Genomic DNA, 19090 nt, shown 5'->3' on the forward strand with positions numbered 1-19090 from the left:
CCGACATGAGAATTTTTATCTTTTTTCTTATGAAATTTTCAAGTTTCAACTTTGAATGTTGTAGCAAAGAACATTTCTATTCTTCTATTCTTCAGCAATGAGACATTCACTAATCATTATTGTTGGAAATTAGTCGGAATTAAAATAAAAAAGAATACATAATTTTGTTGGTAATATGCATACTTTATATATTCCTGAAGAATGTATTTACATAAGGATTATCCACATATCATTATTAAAAAATCTTATATCTTAGTTAAACAATCACAAAAAAAATCATAATTCTCTTGTCCACGAATGTTCGAATACCTTATATGAACAATAAACAAAAGTAATATGAGAAACTTCAACTAAAAACTGATCAACTGATGTAAAAGTTGCAGCATCTAAACTTCAATCTCAAACTTTTAATTGAAAACTGCTTTTTATACTTGGACAATTATAATATGTTAAACTTATACATCCAACTATCAACTGTGCTTACACATACATGTAATTTAAAAATATTTGAATTACATATAATTACACAAATTAAAGAACAAAAATTTTCAGCAAGAATCGAAAAGCAAATCTTAGATTCCAGAATGTAAGCAATAAGGGCGGCTTTAACCCTTTTCTTGATCGATTGTTCATCAAACCCAGCTTCCTTGAGACACTTATTCATTTAAAGGGCTTTTTGAAATCCTAGAATAAGGCATAATTGCCAATCTATTAGTAGCTGTGGTAATCGTTTTGAACGAAAAATTGCCATTATTTCTCTCAACTGCAAAAAAAACAAGAAATTAACATTAGTTATGACACGATAATCAAAATAGTATATCAACAAAAAAAATACTAAACAAATAATTGATAGAAGTGTCACTAAAGATCAACTCTGAATTTATCAAATAATCAAACACCAAAGCACTAACCATATATCATTGTTGAAAAATTCTTATTTTTTAGTTAAATAATCGCAAAAAAACGATCATCATTATCATCTCTACGGATAATTGAAGATCTCATATGATTAGAAACAAAAGTAATCGCAGAAATTTCAATTAAGAAATGATCAAATAATCAAAAAGTTATAGCATCCAACCTCTAATCTCACACTTCTAATTGTTAAATTGTGATAAACCTAACCTTTAGATATGGAAATTTTTTTTAAAAGTCGTTAAATATTTTTTTCTCTCATAAAATAAAACTGATATATATATATATATATGTAAGACCTTATATCAAGTAATTATTTAGAGATCAACTAAGAATTTGTCAAATAATCAAACACCTTAGCATGATCCACATATCATTTTTGAAAATTCTTATATTTTTGTTAAACAATCAATCTACATTCTATGTTGCTTGGAAAAAAACCATCGTTGGACTGATGCTCTAAAATCCTTCACTAAGTACTGTGAAAATCAATTCATGTAAGTTGTTTACTTTTCATAAAACAACTTATGAAAATGAATAAAACAACTTATAATTACTGTTGGAAATTAGTCAGAATTAAAATGAAAAAACAATACATAATTTTGTTGGTAATATGCATACTTTGATATATTCCTGAATAGTTTATTTACATAACAGTTGCATAATTTTTAAATTAATTCAGATGGAATTTTTAGCTAGTGTAAAATGTCGGATTCTATTCTATTAACAATATGATTTACCCTTTGTTCAAAAAAAACAAAAAAAAAAACAATATGATTTACCCTAGCTTTTTTGTTGTTGTTGTTGTTATGTATTATTATATACCAATTAAAAAAGTGAAGAAACCAATTTGACATCTACCTTTGGTCTAAACAACCAACTATTTTAAAAAGTCGATGTTTAGGAGGTTTGAAAAAAATTGATAAAACCAAGAATGATATTCGTACTCAATAGATGAAAAAATGAGAAGCACACAGAATTTGAATTAAGATTGAAAATGAGATGTATGTAATGTAACAACAAATAAGCCACCATGCTTACAATCTTGGGTCCTACTCCTCCATATCAATTCATCATTTTCATTTTTTTTTGTTATTCCCTTTTATTTATTTTATCTACTAATAACACTTTTGTCTTAAATACATAACCAAAGAATATATATATATATATATATATATATATATAACTGATTCAGAACAAATACTGGCAAAAGTTGAATTATATCGAAAATGAAATGACGAAATTATTTTTTAAAAATTTCTTATCTTTTATGAAAAGGGGGATGAAACTAAGAAAAAAGAATCATAAAGTGCAATGAATCATACGTGCAATGGATCATATAACCTTCACCAGCAGATGCATGTATTTTGTGCGTATTTTTGTTTCTCTTCCTGTTAATTCCCTTTTCAGTCTGGTCATATCTTTGCTAGCTCAGACTTCAGCAAGAAGCTTGGAAACAGAATAGACAAAAGTATATATTCCTATCTTTGTATATGCCACTAGCTACTTTAGAGTTTGATTTATCAACTATAGTTTCTACTTTCTAACCATTAACTAAAGCATATGATTTTTATATATATAACTATACTGATTAGGTGATGAGGATCCACCGTCCACGGTTTATTTTTTCTTAATTAATATCACAAACCGTGTAAAACTTTAAATCAGAAGTACAGTATTATAAAGTGGATGTTATTAGGAAAACAAAGCTTAATTACCTTAGGATTAGAACATTAGAGGAAAATAATTTTTATTTCTAGCAAAATAATATATATATATACAATATATCCAGAGTTTAAAATAAAATATATACATAAAATATGATCAGAAATTTTTATTTTTATTTTTTAGACACTAATATAGAGATATTTTTTTGTTGAATAAATTAATTTGTTTGAGCCATATGTGTGTATTTTAATTAAGAAAACTTGAAATAATTACATACTCTGTGTCTTATAGATTTTTAAAAACAATAATTTTGGGGAAATTTTGGCAAAGAGAGAAGTATTTATAGATGTATAAATAAATACTCGCGCATAACGTAGAAGAAGAGAGATGACTTCACATTTTACCAAAAAAAAAAAAAAAAAAAAGATGACCTTTTTAGATTGGAGGAGAGTTGTACGAGGAATATTAATAAGTCAAGTTGGTCGAGAGATATGCATTGAATCGATAGGAACTAGCCACGTGACAATGACATGTGCCGTTTCATCCACATTGCACTACCTTTTCAAATCATCGCTTATTTATATTTAATATCAACATTTTTGGTTATACTTTATATTCTTTTTTCTTCAATATATACCACCAAGGTTTAAAAGGGGGCGGGAGTGACTCTTAATTGAGAAATATAATTTCATCATTTTAAAAACCTCAAGTATATGATGAAAACTGTGGGCATATCATATAAACTCGTCATTAAATTAATTGAGATAATAATTCATCTTATTATGTCTATGCATTATGCAAATGTATATAAAATATAAATATTTGGTTGAATATTGTTGCAGAGGTCCACTACATTACATACCACTAGACATGCAATCTAAGGGAGGGTTTGCGATGTTCAAGGCAATCATGCATGGGTTGCCATTTCTCTATACCTTTCCCTTTCCACCAATTATTTTTTTTCTTTCTAATTTCCTAAAATTAAAATAGACACCATGCATTAAATTAATAGAATCTTTAGGATAATAGTAAAACAGAACAAAAAAAAACATTTATTTCACCTAATTCCTAAATCTTTCTTGGTTTTGGCTACGAATAAAAATCTTTTGTCTGATTTGGATAAGAGATTGCGCTCTCTGTATAAAATTCTTACATTACATTCACGAGTGGCATATCGATCCTAACCATAAGATCATGTATACATAAAATCAAAGATATCAAATCAAGTACATATCCACAAGATGATATGAATATCTTTATGTATCGGGAAGATATCACTATGCTACATTTATACTATTACTCTAGTCTAATAAATAGCTAGTTGAACTTTTTTGTTGTCTAGTTAAGACGGCATCACTATCTTTTTTCACTGGCCTAAAGTTTTACTTTTGTTTATAGCGAAAAGTAAATTAAGTAGTTTTGTTGTAATTATATGTCTACTTGAGCCATTATAGTGGTAGAAGAGTAATGTCAATGAGCTAGTGGTTGGCTAAAAGTAAACAATCCTCCTGTTTGAATTTGTTGTAGTAGAAAAGACGTAATAGTTAGATGTCATATATGCGATCGATTCATTGAATTTGGATAACTAATAAGTGTTTTTATTTTGGATTGAAAAAAAATATGAATAAAGAGAGTACTAGTGGATTCACAATTCTGGTAAGCTGTCAATTGGTTTAATACCTGAACTGCCAAAACAAATCTGCTTGCGGGAAATTATCATGTCCCTCCCTCCTTCATAATTAAAACACGCAACCAAAACTAGTATATGTATAAATATAATCCCATTTGATAACATTGCTTAATTATATCCTTTTATTTTTTAATGATGGATGTAATCATGTAAACTAGTTTTTTCTGTTGAAAATATAAAATATATCCCATTTGCATATACTGTCTTATAACAAATATCATGTTATTTATATTTGTTTTTTTTTTTTGAACACAAATGTTATTTATATTTGATAATACGAGTTATTACCACTATACATCACGGTTTTGTTGAAACATTCTCAAAACAACACCACTTATTTTTAGTTTTTTTTCCTTAAAACCTTACTAAAAGAAATATGTCTACCTAATTAATTAGACTATATATTAAAAATAGAAAGAGTCTCAAATTATATAAATATAAAATTTTGTATTTGCTATAACTAAATAATAAAAGCATAAAACCGAAAGAAATAAATATTGGACCAACTGTCCCACTAAGAACGATGATATGATAGAGGCACCACATGAAAATGCCGAGGAGAGGAATAACAATATGGGTCATCATCGGTCGATAAACACATAGACAAACATTATTACTAGGTGAGAGTTTTAAAAAAAAATTGAATTCACATATTATATATACTATAATTTGTAATTATAGTCCTTAATAAACATTAAATTGGTAATTCACCGCATTCAAACTATGCAACGAAGAAGGCAACTAACTTCGTTTTGATAACATCAAGTGGTTAAAACATTTTAATTTGCTTTTCGTATTATTTTAAAATTTTATGAATAAAATACTTAGGAGACTTAAAAAAGCCTACACACATAACTCAGAAAAGGAAAAAATCACGACTGCTTTTCAAATATAATTGTTAAATAAAACAACTTTGACTACACACACAATAAAGGAACAATGTTAAAGCTTAGATTCGTTAACTTCTATAACTAATAAAACCAGTTTTTGGTACCGGCACGCAAAGGAATAATGAATAATATTCGTAAAAGAAACTAAAAAACCTCGACCTCGGACAGAGGCTTACCCCAAATAAAATTCCAGGCTACGTCATCTCTCTCGAGAGAGAGAAAGGAAGTGTCTAGGGGAGAAGAACCAACCCACTGGGGGGGTGATTTGAAATTGTTTCAGACCTTCCAGAATCAGCAACTTGCCTCTCTCACACACTTGTCATCTCACCCCCAAAAAAAGTGATAATAATTTTTAAATCCTTCTTTTTTCTTTTAAAACATAGCAAAAAAAAGAAGAAAAAGATCTTTAAATTCAGTGAACCTTCCTCTCTTTCCTGTTTCTTCTCTGATTCCACAAAAACAGTCTAATCCCTTTATATTTTCTTTCAATTATCTTTTTACTAACATTTTTTTTTTATATATTTCTTCCTCTGTATCTTCCTCTCTCTCTCTCTCTCTATTCATTTTCTTTTTTTCTTACAAAAGAAACTTCATTCGTCTTCCTCTTGCGTTCATAAAAGCTTCAACACCCATATATTTTGGTTTCTAACGTTACCATCTCATCTTCTTGTTGTTCTCTGCTGAAGGACGTTTTGACTCTTAACGTCGTAAAGGTGGTTGCTTTCTTTCAGTTTTTTCTTCTCTGATCTAATCCTCTGCAAATTCCTAGTCTGATTCGTTTGTTCAATATTGGTTTTTTTTTTTATTATTGAATCATACTGATCAAAACGTTGCAACCTTTGTTCTCTTTGCAGCTTTCGTAAACCACCAATCAAATCAAATCTTCTCTACAGGAGGAAACAAAACTACAAAGAAAAGTTAAGTCTTTTTTTCTAAGTCTAAAAACGCCAAGAAACAGAGTTACTGGGTAATTTAATCATTAGGGTTCTTCAACCAAGCTACATTGACAGAACAAGAAGAAAAGCTTGTTGCTTTATGCATTTGAGTCCAACTCTGTTTCTTCATATATCGATCTGATTTCCCCAGATCAATTCCCCAAGAAAGGAACTTTCTTTAAATGATTCGTGATATCTCAAGTCTACAAAACGACATCATAAACATTCAAGAACACTGTTCACTCAACAACAACAACAACATGGACATGAGAAGAGATAACCGGAAGAACATCAGTTTTCGTGGATCAGCTCCTGCTCCGATCATGAGGAAGCAAGAACTGTTTCGGACATTGTCGTCACAGAACAGTCCGAGGAGGCTAATATCAGCTAGTTACTTCAGTTTGGAATCAATGGTTTTGCTTGTTGGTCTCACTGCATCTCTCTTGATCTTACCCTTGATTCTTCCCCCATTGCCTCCTCCTCCGTTTATGCTGCTTTTGGTTCCTATTGGGATTATGGTTTTGCTTATGGTTCTTGCTTTCATGCCTTCTTCTAACTCCAAACATGTAGAAGTAACTTCTTCTTCTTCCACTTTTATGTAAAACGTTTCTTTAATTGAAGAAATCCTTAAAAAAACCTGAGGAAGTTTTGTCTTATTGTCATTTACTTAAGGTTTCAGGGTAAGCGATTAATACTATTTCATTTGTAAAACTTTGTTTCTTGTTGCTGCAGAATTATACAACTATATAAATAGAGAGAACTTAATCGTTTCCATTGTTTTTCATGATTTTCCACTTTTCTAATAATGCCTTTGAAACAAAACCAGATGAAATTGGGACATTGTTTTTATAATAACTTAATATTGAAAGACTTTGATTGCATGGACTTAAAGAGTAAAGACTATGAGACAGAAGTAGTAACTTTGATTACAGATGAAGTAATATAATCTGCATTGCTTTCATTATCATTCTCCCCATGGTTTAGGATGCATAAAAAAGACAGATTTAGAGAGACTTGACAAAGACATTCCCACATAGGAAGTTTTGATTCATCATCTCACAACCTGGATCAGAATCCAAATTCGTAGGGGTACGGTTGTTTCTCACTTCTTATTTTTTCAACTATTGTAAGAAACGACTTGTGTTAACCCGAATAGCTCAGATGCTGGATCCGTTGCTGCTCAGTGTGGAGAAGCTTTGACCAAAAATAGAGGAAGGTGATGCTCCAAAACTGCCACGAGGTGACGATAGCCTTTCTTTACTTCTTCTGAGGCCACATCCAACCCTTGAAGCTGTTTTGCGGCTTCCACAAGCTGTCCTCTTAGCTTCTGTGAGAGCAGCCGCCCACCCGCCTCCACACACTCTCTGTACAGCGGCATGTAGGCGATTGCTACTCTCAATGGTGCTGGGAGATCCTTTAGACTTATTGCAGACTCTCCAAGTTTCAAAACCCTCATAAAATTCATGAAGTTTCCCTGGCTTTCCCTCAATCCTTGGTTGAATGCAGCCTCTGACCAGTGTTCTTGGAGAAACGATTTAAGATGTGAAGGAACAGACTCGTCTTCTGACTTTGCAATGGTGTCTGCAACTGAATATGTGGCTACTGGATCCCGGAGGAAATCTGATTTTAGGAGAAACTCTACTCCGTAAAGGGAACCACCACTTCTTTCACCGGCTGCTTTGAGGATTTCAACGCTGAGAGCAGTGAGGACGGGTCTTGGTACATGAGGAAGGAGATAAGCAGCAACCTCGACCTGGCTGCTTGAAGTGGCGGCTGTGAGAGCTAAGCATAGCTCCATCTCACGACAGCCTCTTTTCACAAACCATTGAACAACTTGCATGCAACCTCTCTCCGCTGCTCTCATCAAGGGACCCAGGAAAGCAATCGCATGACCTTCTTCCACAAGGCAATTCATAGTTTCGATTTTACTATAATGCGAAGCAAAACCCAGGGCTAAGTCAACATCCACGTCTAAGCTATTCCTTTGAGCAATCTGCACCAGGAAAACGTTCAGTTAGATTGCACAAAAAAGCTTGCAAGCAATCATTAAGGATTAGATTTACCTGCAACAAGATGCGCACAAGTTCTGTGCTCCCAAAACGAGAAGCTTCAAGAAAGCACTGATTTACGTTATCTGCGCCTCCTTCCACCAGCATACCAAGCAATCCATGAATGACAGTAGCTGAGATTCCAGAAGACCAGCCAGGATTAAACGAGGTAGAGAACAGAGTAAGCGGGAAGCAAGCTGCATCAAAGGCTTCTGTGAAATCCTTTCCTGATAGATGGTTTCCAGCAAGATCTAAGAACATCTTGAAAGCAGAAAGCTGGAGTTGGATCTCAGCAGCTGAGTCTTGGTTAGCTTTATCTCTAGGTCCCTGGCATCGGGAGTGAAAACCTATACATTTGAGGGCCCATTCAGTGAACTTTTGAACTTTGGCACCAGCTTCTGCTTTGAGGACCTCATCACCGTTACACTCTTGGAGACGCTCGTGCAACCTGGAAACGCCGAGATGGAAAATTATGATTGAGAGGAAATCAACATGACAATTACACTGATTGAATGTGAGCACTGAAGTAAAGCAGTAGAGCAAGAAATGTCTTTTTGTGAGTTGTAACAATGGATACATCAAAGATACAAGAAAACATCATTGATTGCTTTATGTGAAAATAGAAACAACACAGATCCCAAACGGAAACAATAACGATAGAAAAGAAAGAGCACATAATGGATGAAAAGTCTCACGAATTGTGAGTGAATGTAAACGCAAGCCAAGGCAATTGCAGAATATGTTGAGACAAAATTTTATTTTGGAAAACTGAAATGTTCTGGGGAGATTAGCATGTGTTCATGGAAGGAACTTAACGGTTTAACCTAAACATCTAAAGACAACTAAAGTCTTAAGTAAGAAGATTAGGAAGCAAAGACATGCAGCACATTCAGCTTTTGCCATCACTATCTACATCTGAGTTAGATAAACTTTTCAATAACCTATCGATTTCAAAACTAGCATCTCTAGAGACCTATTATAGCTACATCTCGTTCTTTTCTAATTCACCACACTCAATAGCACATAGTTAAAAACTTCCTTGTCTCTAACCAACTTTGAATCCCATCACCATGTAACAAAAATATAGGAACACTCTAGTAAGTCATAAGTATTGGCAATATATGTTTTCAAACAACCAAGGCAGAGACAAGGGAAGCCAAAGGCATTGATGAGGTATAATCCGAGAATTGTACAAGCAATATCAAAACCCTTCAATCAGCTCAAAATTAACAAACTAGTTAAACACTTACAGATATAACCAATCACTGTAACAACTAGGACACGACTTTGGTGAACGAATGAAGCAGAATAAAAAGCAAGGAATCATAGCAGAAACAAAATTCTCTAATAATAATCCAAAAACGGGGTTGCCACTATTAGTAGTATGAGAAAAGGGGAACCATCATCTAATGAGTGTACCTTTGAGCCATAAGAGTTACAGTATCAGCAAGACTCGCAGTCCGGCTGTGGCAAGATGAAACACAAGAAGCAAGAAACGAAGTCCTAAGCGTAGCTCTAGTATAGTCATGAGCACCATGACATATGATCTTCGAAATCAATCCCGTGATCCCCTTTAACTCGTGCTCTGTACTCAAGAACCAAATAGAATCTAGACTAATGCACAAGAAATCATTCAAAGTCTGAGGATCAGCAAGACGAATGAACCTCTCGGAAAGTTGCCAATCCTGTGAGCTAACAGAACCTTGGAAAAGTCTACCCAATTCAATTCTATCCTGTCTGTTAAGATGAGCATTATTATTACCGCTGCATTGCAGTTTCATTGCACTACAACAAGCACAGCAATTGCTCGGTTGAGTTGTAGCTATAAGAGGTGGTGACTCTCTTGCAAAAACCACACCACTCCCTTCAGCTCCTCCTTCCACCGTAACGATCTCCTCAGGGTCAAACTCAGAAGTTACAGCAGGGTACATCTCTTCTTGGTTCTCCATCCAAACCAAAACACACACTAGAGAGTAGAGAGAAAGCAATAACCTTTACAAATAATAACAAATACCAAATCCCTTCCTCCAGACTTGTGCGGCGGAATCAGTAGCCACTCCTCAGATTGCTCCAAAGAGTCTAAATTTAAAGCAAAAAAGGTAGTACTAGTCATTAGTCAACAGAAGCATCGAAAACTATTAAACAAAAAAAAAAAAAAAAAAAAAACCAGGCACTGATCCAAAGCAATCAGAATCAAAACCAAAAAAATCCAAACCCGAGAAATTGTGAATTCGGGCCTCTGGATATTGCAACGGATAAAAGAAGAAGAAAAATGCGAAATTGCAAACACATGACAAAGGAACATTCGTAGTCGTAGATGAGAATTGACAAGAGAGAGGAGAGCGAGCAAACCTGGACGAGATTTTTCATTGAGAGGTTACGACGACGCTTGCAAAATAAATTATTTATCAGAGATTTGTTTTCTCTCCTTTTTTTTTTTTTTTCTTTTTAAATGTATAAAACGTTATTTGTTTTTTTTTTTCAAAGATTGATTGATTGATTGATGAGAATTTATTTTTCGTCTCTTCGTTTTCAATTAACCAAATTTGTCTTTTTTTTTATTACTGAATTGTTTTAGAAAATAGTAGAGCTATCAATTGGAGCAACTAACAAAAAATAGTCTTGTTCAATAAAAAGAAGAGCTTTGTCTTCTTTTTTTTTTTTTTTGTCTAGGCCATATTCACGATGAATAACATTAACAAAACCGGGCTACTATGTGATGTGCATGTGCCCCTGAATTTGTCTTTGTCGAATGTCCACCAGGCTGATGACATGGGTGTGAGAGGTACAATCTCCCTTTTCATACATGTTGGAGGAGGAGCTGTTGAAGGTTAGAACTTAGAAAGATCAGGGAACTTGACCATACGAATTTTATTGACGACCCCCAAAACAACACACAATTCTCTTGGCTCTTGTTGAGCTTCATCTTCTATTATATCGTTCCAGCTCACATAAATGACATCCGGACCTCGTGACTGAATCAACTGTCTTTCTTTAAATACTTTGGAACTCAACTGTTGATCTCCAATTAATTGTCGGAAACAAAACTTGAATTATATATCGTTTTCTTCCAACATTGAATTAGACCGATCGATGTCTTTTTCAACATTGTATAATTTGTCTCCAATTGATCAAGAGAGAGACGATCGCCGCTGGTTTTATATATTCGAAGTCCAACACACACTCGAGAGCATCAGACAAATAGGAAAACTTCAAGTCAATCTATATTTCATACGATTTACATGATAACCGCACGTAATCTTTTTACATGACCTTTTCTTCTTCGGTTTATTACTTTTATGACCTGATTTTTTTTTGTTACTCTTTAGTGTTGAATTATCCACTGTAAAAATACTCGAATAGAGGAAAATAAATTCTTTTAAATAAAATAAAATAAAGAAAACTAGTAAAAAGGAAATTTTATAACACGTCGAAATAAATAATTAAAAAAAAAAAAAAAATTTTGGTTCGGCGGAGATTGATAAATAAACGCAACGCAATCACCGATCTCTCTGTCTCCGTGTCTCTCTCTCTCTCTCTCTCTCTCTCTCTCTCTCTCTCTCGCTTTATACTAGCAAAAAAAAAAGAAGAAGTCCGAGTCTTTTCTTCGGTGTGAGACTTTGGGGGATCGGCTAAAGCTATGGATGAAGAGTACGAAGTAATTGTTCTGGGTACTGGTCTCAAGGAGTGCATCCTTAGTGGTCTTCTCTCCGTCGATGGTATTAAGGTCTCTCTCTCTCTCTCTTCCTTCCTCTTTCTCTTGTCTTTGTCTGTGGCAACTTTTTTGAATCCCTGCCTGTATGCTTGATCCGGAGAACGGATCTTGGTGAGAACTCTATCTCCGGCCGATTATGTGTGATGGTTTCCCGATTTTTAGGCGATTGCTCTATGAGCTTCAACATGGTTTTTTTTTATCATTGAACCAATCGGCCTCGCGATTTTTACAATTTTGATACTTGTGTTTATTGATAGATTGCGTAAAAAAAAAATACTAAATTTCATCATGTGAATGATAGATGCCTTCTAGCTGACTTCGTCTTCAATCGATAAGCCAAGTTTACTTTTTTTTTTTTTTTTTTTTTAAGTAATCTAATGATTTGTGTTGCATTCCGAATAGGTACTTCACATGGACAGGAATGACTACTACGGTGGAGAGTCAACATCTCTTAATCTCAATCAGGTCACAACTTCTCTCTCTCTCTCTCTCTCTCTCTCTTCTAATCTATCTATACTCTCTTATTTAAGACTTCTTTTTTTTTGGTGTGATAAGTTATCGTTTTAGCAAAGCGTTATTGATGTTGCTTTGTTTTTTTTTTTTTTTTACAGCTGTGGAAGAAGTTCAGGGGAGAAGAAAAGGCTCCTGCTCATTTAGGCTCTAGCAGAGACTACAATGTTGACATGATGCCTAAGGTATCTATATCGTATTTGCTGCTTTCTAGCTTTATCCTCTCTTTGCTGCTAGGTTTTATTGTACTAATAATTTCGGATTACTTACTTAACTCTTCTCTCTCAATGTGGCGGACCAGTTTATGATGGCAAATGGAAAGCTTGTTCGTGTCCTTATTCATACGGATGTGACTAAGTACTTGTCTTTTAAAGCTGTTGATGGAAGCTATGTTTTTGTCAAAGGCAAGGTACAGTGACGACTCATTTTCATTTGATCTTGTGACTCTTTCTCTTCTTGATTTTTTTTTTTCCCATAGATTTCAAGTGTGCATTTTTCTTTCTCACATTCTTTCTGTTGGTTAAAAGCTTTTCACTGAACATTCTAGCTGCAGATTTTTGCAGCTTAAGTAAATTTTCTTTCTCTAGATACTTACTTAACTGTTTATATCCTGCAGGTCCAAAAGGTGCCAGCAACTCCAATGGAGGCCCTCAAATCTCCTCTTATGGGTATTTTTGAGAAACGCCGAGCCGGAAAGTTTTTCAGCTATGTTCAGGAATACGACGAGAAGGACCCAAAAACACATAATGGAATGGATTTGAGGAGAGTTACAACAAAGGAGTTGATTGCGTAAGTTGATGTTCTTTGGTTTCATCATTATGGTGTTGTCAATATTTGATTTAGACTATCTGCTGCTAACTATTAAGATTACATTTTGGCAGGACATTCGGTCTTGGTGAAGATACTATTGACTTTATTGGTCATGCGGTGGCACTTCACTGTAATGACAATCATCTCCATCAACCTGCCTATGATACTGTTATGAGAATGAAGGTGAATTGCTCTTGTGGGACTGTAAAACTATGCTCCCCTTGTTTTAACATTCTTGCATTTATCTCTGAGTTAAGCATTTTTGACACTGTTGCTTGAAATGTTTTATCAGCTCTATGCGGAATCCCTTGCACGTTTCCAAGGAGGTTCACCATATATCTATCCTCTCTATGGGTTGGGAGAATTGCCTCAGGTTTGTCTTTATCGTTATTTACATGCTTTATGTGGTTGGTGCACCTATTCTGATGATTTGGATGATATTTTCTTGAATTTCGTTTTTATTTCTTCTCTTCCCTGGTTCAGGCATTTGCACGGCTTAGTGCTGTCTATGGTGGGACATATATGTTGAACAAACCTGAGTGCAAGGTATGCCCTTGGCTTCCTTATCTTTGCAGCTGTTTGCTTCAATCGTTCAGCAACTGATGTTGCTTCTATAACAGGTAGAGTTCGATGAGGAGGGTAAGGTTACTGGTGTTACATCTGAGGGAGAGACTGCCAAATGCAAGAAAGTTGTCTGCGATCCATCTTACCTGCCCAACAAGGTAATGACTGCGACCACAAGTTACATTGTCATTTAGGTTTGTCTGATGCTTTCCATTGGAGCAGGAAGCTCTCTTTAATTTTTTTTTGTTGGATGCATATAGTTCTCATCTGTGATTTCTGGTCTGTTAATATGTGAGCCTGTTAGGCATATTAAAATCTCCCACTGTTTCTTGATTATCTATGGTAACATAATTTAATATGTTTCATAATCCATTAAAACAGGTCAGGAAGATTGGAAGGGTTGCTCGGGCAATTGCTATTATGAGCCATCCTATTCCAAACACCAATGATTCTCACTCAGTGCAAGTCATCCTACCCCAAAAACAATTGGGCCGCAAATCAGACATGTGAGTTCTCTTATCAATGTTTTGGTTCCACTTATAGAAGTAAATGAGCTTGAATGACTTGAAGGAACAGAAACTTCGATTTGCATAGATTTGTTCTCTGTGATAGCTAAGCTTTGTCTGAATTATGCTCTTGAGCTTGCTGAGATTCCTTTCTTCATTCAAAACTGTAGCTATGATGTAAAATTTAGATGGATTTCTCGTTAGACGAATGTTGGCAAGAGACTCTTCTCAACTCTATATTTTCTTGATTACAGCACATTTTCGCACTCTATAAAACCTTGCATTGTGTAAACAGGCTCATGATTATGTCTTTATTGTAACTGACAGGTATGTCTTCTGTTGTTCGTATTCACACAACGTTGCTCCCAAAGGAAAATTCATAGCATTTGTGTCGACAGACGCTGAAACTGATAACCCTCAATCCGAGCTCAAGCCTGGAATCGACCTTCTGGGGCCTGTTGATGAGCTGTTCTTCGACATCTATGATAGATATGAGCCTGTCAACGAGCCCACTTTGGACAACTGCTTCATATCAACGGTTAGTGTAGTTATCTTCTTTTTTTTGGTGAGCTTCCTAAAGTTGGCTGGTTTCTAATAACATATTTATTTCATGTGCTAAACAGAGTTATGATGCTACAACACACTTCGACACAACTGTTGTTGATGTGTTGAACATGTATAAATTGATCACCGGAAAGGTAATGTTCTAGAATCACTAATATATCAGTTGTATTAATACACCGCGGCATCTTCTGCGATTGAGATGTGATCATTTTCTTTTTTTGTTTCAGGAATTGGATCTAAGTGTGGATCTTAATGCAGCTAGTGCTGCAGAGGAATGATGGAAACAAATTTGCAAGCTCTGTCTCTCTCTGTTTTATCACCAAAATGATGTATAACCGGTTCTCTTTCCTCCCTCTTTATGTTGTCTGTTAGATACAGATCTCACGTTATCACCAGTTTCCCATTATCCTTTTTCGTAAACAAAATGTTAAAACCAAAAATGTTGGATTTCGTGGTTCCTGTTTGGAGTGACATACTTATCAAAATGCTCTTTCAAGCTAGTAGAATCCTCTTTTACTTATTTCTTGTGGATACATCAATTCAACTGGGCCATCTAACTAAAGAAAATATAATTTGTTCGCATGCACTTTATAGTTCAGAAACCATGAAATAAAACGATATTTTGTTCTGAATTAGCTATATAGCATTTCTTTTAGATGTTTGATCATCAAATTGGAGGTTGTAAAGAAGAGTCAGGTGAGGTCCGATGTTTATACTGTTGTCGTCTGTAGGTCGATCAGCCTCATTCATTTATAGAAGATCTTTTTATAAATGATACCGAAGGAACTTGAAAAGATTTTCCAAAAACACATCGTTCGTTTGTTTGATCAATTGACAAAAGAGATTCAGCATCTTTGCTGTACATATTTCTTACAACACTGTTAAATCAGTTTTAGATAATAAACAAAGTCTCACGAAGTTTTTGTCTGATGGAAGCTTTTGTTAATCTTTCTCAACAATCTCTGATGTTTTCCCAACGTGCTGGTTTTGTTGAGACGAGCCTTTTCCTAGCAACGACTGCAACTGAAAAGACCGAGGTGAAGGAGTAGCTGCAAGAGGGTTTGGACTGCCACCATGACTGCTACCTGCGTGAGTTATACCTTTCTTCACTTCCTTTCTAGCCGTTTTTGCCCATCCAACAAGTTGTTGCTGTGTCTGCTCGTTGAATATTGCACCTTTGTATGAACTTCCCATCTTTTCACCAAAAGAAGAAGGTGTGGTTTTGAGTTTGTGTCTTTGTCTAGTTGATATCAGAACACAAGGAGATATAAAATCTATACCTGAGTGACAAGTGCGTAGAGCGGTAAGGTACTATAACTGCAGAGAAGCTGAACCAATACCCTGAAAAACAGAGTCAAAAGATTCTACATTTCAAGATTAAAAAAACTTTTAAAGAAATAGATTTAAGAAGCGTTGGCGATGATGACAACTATTACCCGATGATGAGTCTTGGAATGATAAACTTGACATGTCCCATGATGCAAGAATCCCAACCATATTGAAACTGTTATTACAATTGCCAGCGTTAAATTTCCATGTATGATGTATGTTGATATCTTCTAGAATAGTTTAGATTGATTTTATGGTACAAGTAAACTTACGAGGATAAAGAAGAAGTAGGCTAATTCAAAGGAGTTCTGAAAAAGAATGAAATGGATCAAGAAGAGAATAAGCCGGGGACTTTGAAACCAGAACAAATCATCTGATGGTCGGACAACCAAATCTCCTTCCACAGCAATGTGTTTCTCTGCAACGTCATGAGCCAAATCTGTGATGATATGCTCCAACTTCGTCCCCACGGCAAGCAAAAGCTGAGGGGAAAACAAGTTTCGGGTCAAGATGGGTTTGAAGAATATTAGACATGGTGGAGCGGTTTCAGGGACTTACAATCAATGGAATAAAAGCTATCCAGAAGTAAACATGCCATGCTGCAAGAAAGATGGAGTCGATGATCATTACACCGAAAAAGAAAGAAGGAAAACTTAGTTTGGATCGAAGTTAAAAGAAGTCATCTCACCAGCAATGTTTAGAAGCAAGAAGAAAACCACAAATACCCAAAGGTACCAACTGCGAGTTTGATATATACATTAGAACAGAATCAAGAATACCAAGTATGTTTTTCCGATAATCTTGAATTCTTTTACCTGATACCGACAACTTTCTTGAAATCGGAATTAAGGGCACGCATTAAATACTTATGGAAATTGAATTTTGGGTTGGTCTTGCAATGAGTCTAATAGGAAAGAAGAAAAAAGAAGAAGTTGTTTTTATTTTTCTGTAGATAGAAACTCGATTCTAAGGACGAATCAATATACGAGATACATATATACCGTGACAAATCCTAGCCTCATCGTGATGTAATCCGATTTATTGACTGACGCAAGAAACTGTTTCATAAATGATTGCTGCATGGGACAAGAACACACTCAAAAACTCAAAACTTTTGCATGCACATACAATCGTGTCTTGAGGATGAAGATATACCTTTGTAGAAAAAAAAAAGAAAAAAAAAAACTCACCACCCATCCAAAGCAAGCATCAGCTTTTCCAACCCCAAGAAATCGTGTCCTGATGAATTCGTGTTCTTGAACGTGTGTGAATTTCTTCTGGATCACTGTGTAGATATATATATATGTGTATAAAAAGGGTTAACGTTAAAAGATGATTAATTATAGTTATGCTCAAAATAAAAATTTCTTAAGACCATGAAAAAAAAAAAAAAACCATTCTAATAATTAAGTAAAATATGTCTTTATTTTTCCAAGTTTCTTTTATACCGTGGTCTGTGTTGAGGTCCTTCTCTGATACTTGATCCTCCCATTTTTTCCATTGCATTATCTATGCCAATAACATTATGTTATAATCATTAGACAATATTAACAATATCTTTATTAGGCTATATAGACAATATAAGTAAGCAAATGCATCTTGTAGTGTGAGCTTTGGTTTTAGAGTTTAGGATTTGTACGTTCAGTGTGATATTCATTAGTGAATGAGACAAAAGTATTAATATTGTTGAAGTAAGGTACGTAAATAAGTAAATATATACCTTCATGGTACCAAAAAGAATGGTCAAGAGGCAAAAAATAATGTGGGAAACAGCTAATACGAAGATGAATATATGAAGCTCGTGCAGAGCTGATAACGACATTAACGGTACCTTCCCCTGAATTTTTAAAACAAAAAATATCCAAAAGTATATCATATTATATATAGACAATCTATGTCAATTCTATGCACGTCTCCAAATCCAATCAATTGATAATGTAACAAATGCTGAAATCGTGTAAGATAAACAAAAATACAAAAAAAAAAAAAAAAAAAAAAAAGATAAATCTTGGGTTTGACCCCCAAAAAAACAAAACTAAAAAGGGTAAATACCTTTTGGGAGCAATAGTCGCCGGCAGCTGAATCTCCGGCGAGGAGATGACGGCCGGTGAAGCTGAACTGGAAATGGGAGGAGTCTTTGAGAGACTTATCATCCTTTGGTTTCTCACAAGGGAGAAACTTTTCACTTAAGTCCTTTGATATGCAAATCTTTGCTATTTTAGACTGGCTTACTGATAGTAGCAACGATATGAACCCTAGTAACATAAGCTCTGTTGCCCATTCAAGATTTTTGTAAGAATCTTGTTAGAAGGATGATCAAAAAACTTTATTACCAGTTATTTAATTTAATAATGGGTTAAATAAACGGGGGTTGATGTTGCACTTTTCAAAACAAATGAGCTAATTATAATCTAGGAAATTATATAAATGTTAGGCAAATTAAAACATGATGTCACCTTCTTTGATCTTCTGTAATGCCCCAAAAAGCTGTTTCTGATCCTTCTTCCGAAATTGCTATATTCCACATGTAATCATTTAGTCGACGACATATATCTATACATCGAAATAATTAAACACATAGAGATGTATATAACCTTTCCGGCACGATGGAGGAGACGCTCAACGGCGAAAGAGATGGAGACGATGACGGAGCAGACGAGAGCAACCACCCATGTTGGCGTGAACTCTAAGGTCGTTCCTCCTCCCGCCATTATAGCTCCGATGATTCTTGATTTTCTTGATCCATCATGTAGTGCATTATATAATGAGAGTTGATTAGCTTAGTTGACCAAGTCTTTATATTTCGATTTTCAAAATGGACCATCTTATTCCTTAGAACGTGTCTTTTATACTATATTTTTGAAACACATTCGGTAGGTGATATTCATTTTAATGGTTTTTTTTCTTTCTTTTTTATTAAGTGTAGGTTGTTGTATTCATACACAT

At 34.6% G+C, this 19090-nt stretch overlaps 4 protein-coding genes and 1 long non-coding RNA gene across 7 annotated transcripts; 2 read left to right on the top strand and 3 right to left on the bottom strand.

The window, feature by feature from the left end:
• Positions 1-405: 405 nt before the first annotated feature.
• On the bottom strand, positions 406-2460 carry LOC147943029 (uncharacterized). The gene is made up of 2 exons (XR_015559510.1): positions 2241-2460; positions 406-763 (listed from the first exon to the last, which is right to left on the bottom strand). It is a non-coding gene; the product is annotated as an uncharacterized LOC147943029 (long non-coding RNA).
• A 3677-nt stretch (positions 2461-6137) lies between these two features.
• On the top strand, positions 6138-6950 carry LOC104793344 (ARGOS-like protein). Its single transcript, XM_087453979.1, has one exon. The coding sequence runs from the start codon at positions 6281-6283 to the stop codon at positions 6698-6700; it is 420 nt and encodes a 139-aa protein (XP_087310105.1). The 5' UTR covers positions 6138-6280; the 3' UTR covers positions 6701-6950.
• LOC104793345 (ankyrin repeat protein SKIP35) lies at positions 6942-10857 on the bottom strand. Of its 2 annotated transcripts, none has more exons than XM_010519691.3 (4): positions 10499-10857; positions 9566-10225; positions 8162-8594; positions 6942-8091 (listed from the first exon to the last, which is right to left on the bottom strand). In XM_010519691.3, exons 2-4 carry the CDS (start codon positions 10093-10095, stop codon positions 7279-7281), a joined length of 1776 nt encoding a protein of 591 aa, XP_010517993.1. In that variant the 5' UTR covers positions 10096-10225; positions 10499-10857; the 3' UTR covers positions 6942-7278. The 2 variants fall into 2 exon arrangements, with proteins under 2 accessions (XP_010517993.1, XP_087310104.1); XM_087453978.1 differs by having other exon boundaries at positions 10362-10525.
• A 481-nt stretch (positions 10858-11338) lies between these two features.
• Positions 11339-15315, top strand: LOC104793346 (guanosine nucleotide diphosphate dissociation inhibitor 1). Its single transcript, XM_010519693.3, has 13 exons — positions 11339-11873; positions 12264-12326; positions 12473-12556; positions 12673-12780; positions 12988-13160; positions 13253-13364; positions 13474-13554; positions 13665-13727; positions 13802-13903; positions 14127-14251; positions 14579-14789; positions 14875-14949; positions 15043-15315. The coding sequence occupies exons 1-13, from the start codon at positions 11787-11789 to the stop codon at positions 15091-15093; spliced, it is 1335 nt and encodes a 444-aa protein (XP_010517995.1). The 5' UTR covers positions 11339-11786; the 3' UTR covers positions 15094-15315.
• Positions 15316-15564: 249 nt separating this feature from the next.
• On the bottom strand, positions 15565-18951 carry LOC104793347 (MLO-like protein 15). 2 transcript variants are annotated; one of them, XM_010519694.2, is made up of 14 exons: positions 18739-18951; positions 18601-18658; positions 18197-18414; positions 17865-17981; positions 17593-17653; positions 17335-17429; positions 17146-17220; positions 16960-17048; positions 16833-16882; positions 16703-16743; positions 16417-16626; positions 16252-16319; positions 16096-16156; positions 15565-16009 (listed from the first exon to the last, which is right to left on the bottom strand). In XM_010519694.2, the coding sequence occupies exons 1-14, from the start codon at positions 18853-18855 to the stop codon at positions 15758-15760; spliced, it is 1512 nt and encodes a 503-aa protein (XP_010517996.1). In that variant the 5' UTR covers positions 18856-18951; the 3' UTR covers positions 15565-15757. The 2 variants fall into 2 exon arrangements, with proteins under 2 accessions (XP_010517996.1, XP_010517997.1); XM_010519695.2 differs by lacking the exon at positions 17865-17981 and having other exon boundaries at positions 18739-18948.
• Between the last annotated feature and the right edge of the window lie 139 nt (positions 18952-19090).

This window comes from Camelina sativa, chromosome 6 (assembly GCF_030686135.1).
Source record: "Camelina sativa cultivar CO46 ecotype springtype chromosome 6, ASM3068613v1".
Classification (NCBI taxonomy): Eukaryota; Viridiplantae; Streptophyta; class Magnoliopsida; order Brassicales; family Brassicaceae; genus Camelina; species Camelina sativa.

Excerpts from the sequence above, each read along its gene's own strand:
- LOC104793344 (XM_087453979.1), top strand. The coding sequence starts at position 6,281 with ATGATTCGTGATATCTCAAGTCTACAAAACGACATCATAAACATTCAA.
- LOC104793345 (XM_010519691.3), bottom strand. The coding sequence starts at position 10,095 with ATGGAGAACCAAGAAGAGATGTACCCTGCTGTAACTTCTGAGTTTGAC. Across the intron at positions 8,595-9,565 it reads GTAACTCTTATGGCTCAAAG|GTTGCACGAGCGTCTCCAAG; the intron begins GTACACTCATTA and ends CGGCGTTTCCAG. Across the intron at positions 8,092-8,161 it reads TTGTGCGCATCTTGTTGCAG|ATTGCTCAAAGGAATAGCTT; the intron begins GTAAATCTAATC and ends TTCCTGGTGCAG.
- LOC104793347 (XM_010519694.2), bottom strand. The coding sequence starts at position 18,855 with ATGGCGGGAGGAGGAACGACCTTAGAGTTCACGCCAACATGGGTGGTT. Across the intron at positions 18,415-18,600 it reads ATTACAGAAGATCAAAGAAG|AGCTTATGTTACTAGGGTTC; the intron begins GTGACATCATGT and ends AATGGGCAACAG. Across the intron at positions 17,221-17,334 it reads ATGCTTGCTTTGGATGGGTG|CAATCATTTATGAAACAGTT; the intron begins GTGAGTTTTTTT and ends TGTCCCATGCAG.
- LOC104793346 (XM_010519693.3), top strand. The coding sequence starts at position 11,787 with ATGGATGAAGAGTACGAAGTAATTGTTCTGGGTACTGGTCTCAAGGAG. Across the intron at positions 12,327-12,472 it reads CATCTCTTAATCTCAATCAG|CTGTGGAAGAAGTTCAGGGG; the intron begins GTCACAACTTCT and ends TTTTTTTTACAG. Across the intron at positions 12,557-12,672 it reads ATGTTGACATGATGCCTAAG|TTTATGATGGCAAATGGAAA; the intron begins GTATCTATATCG and ends GTGGCGGACCAG.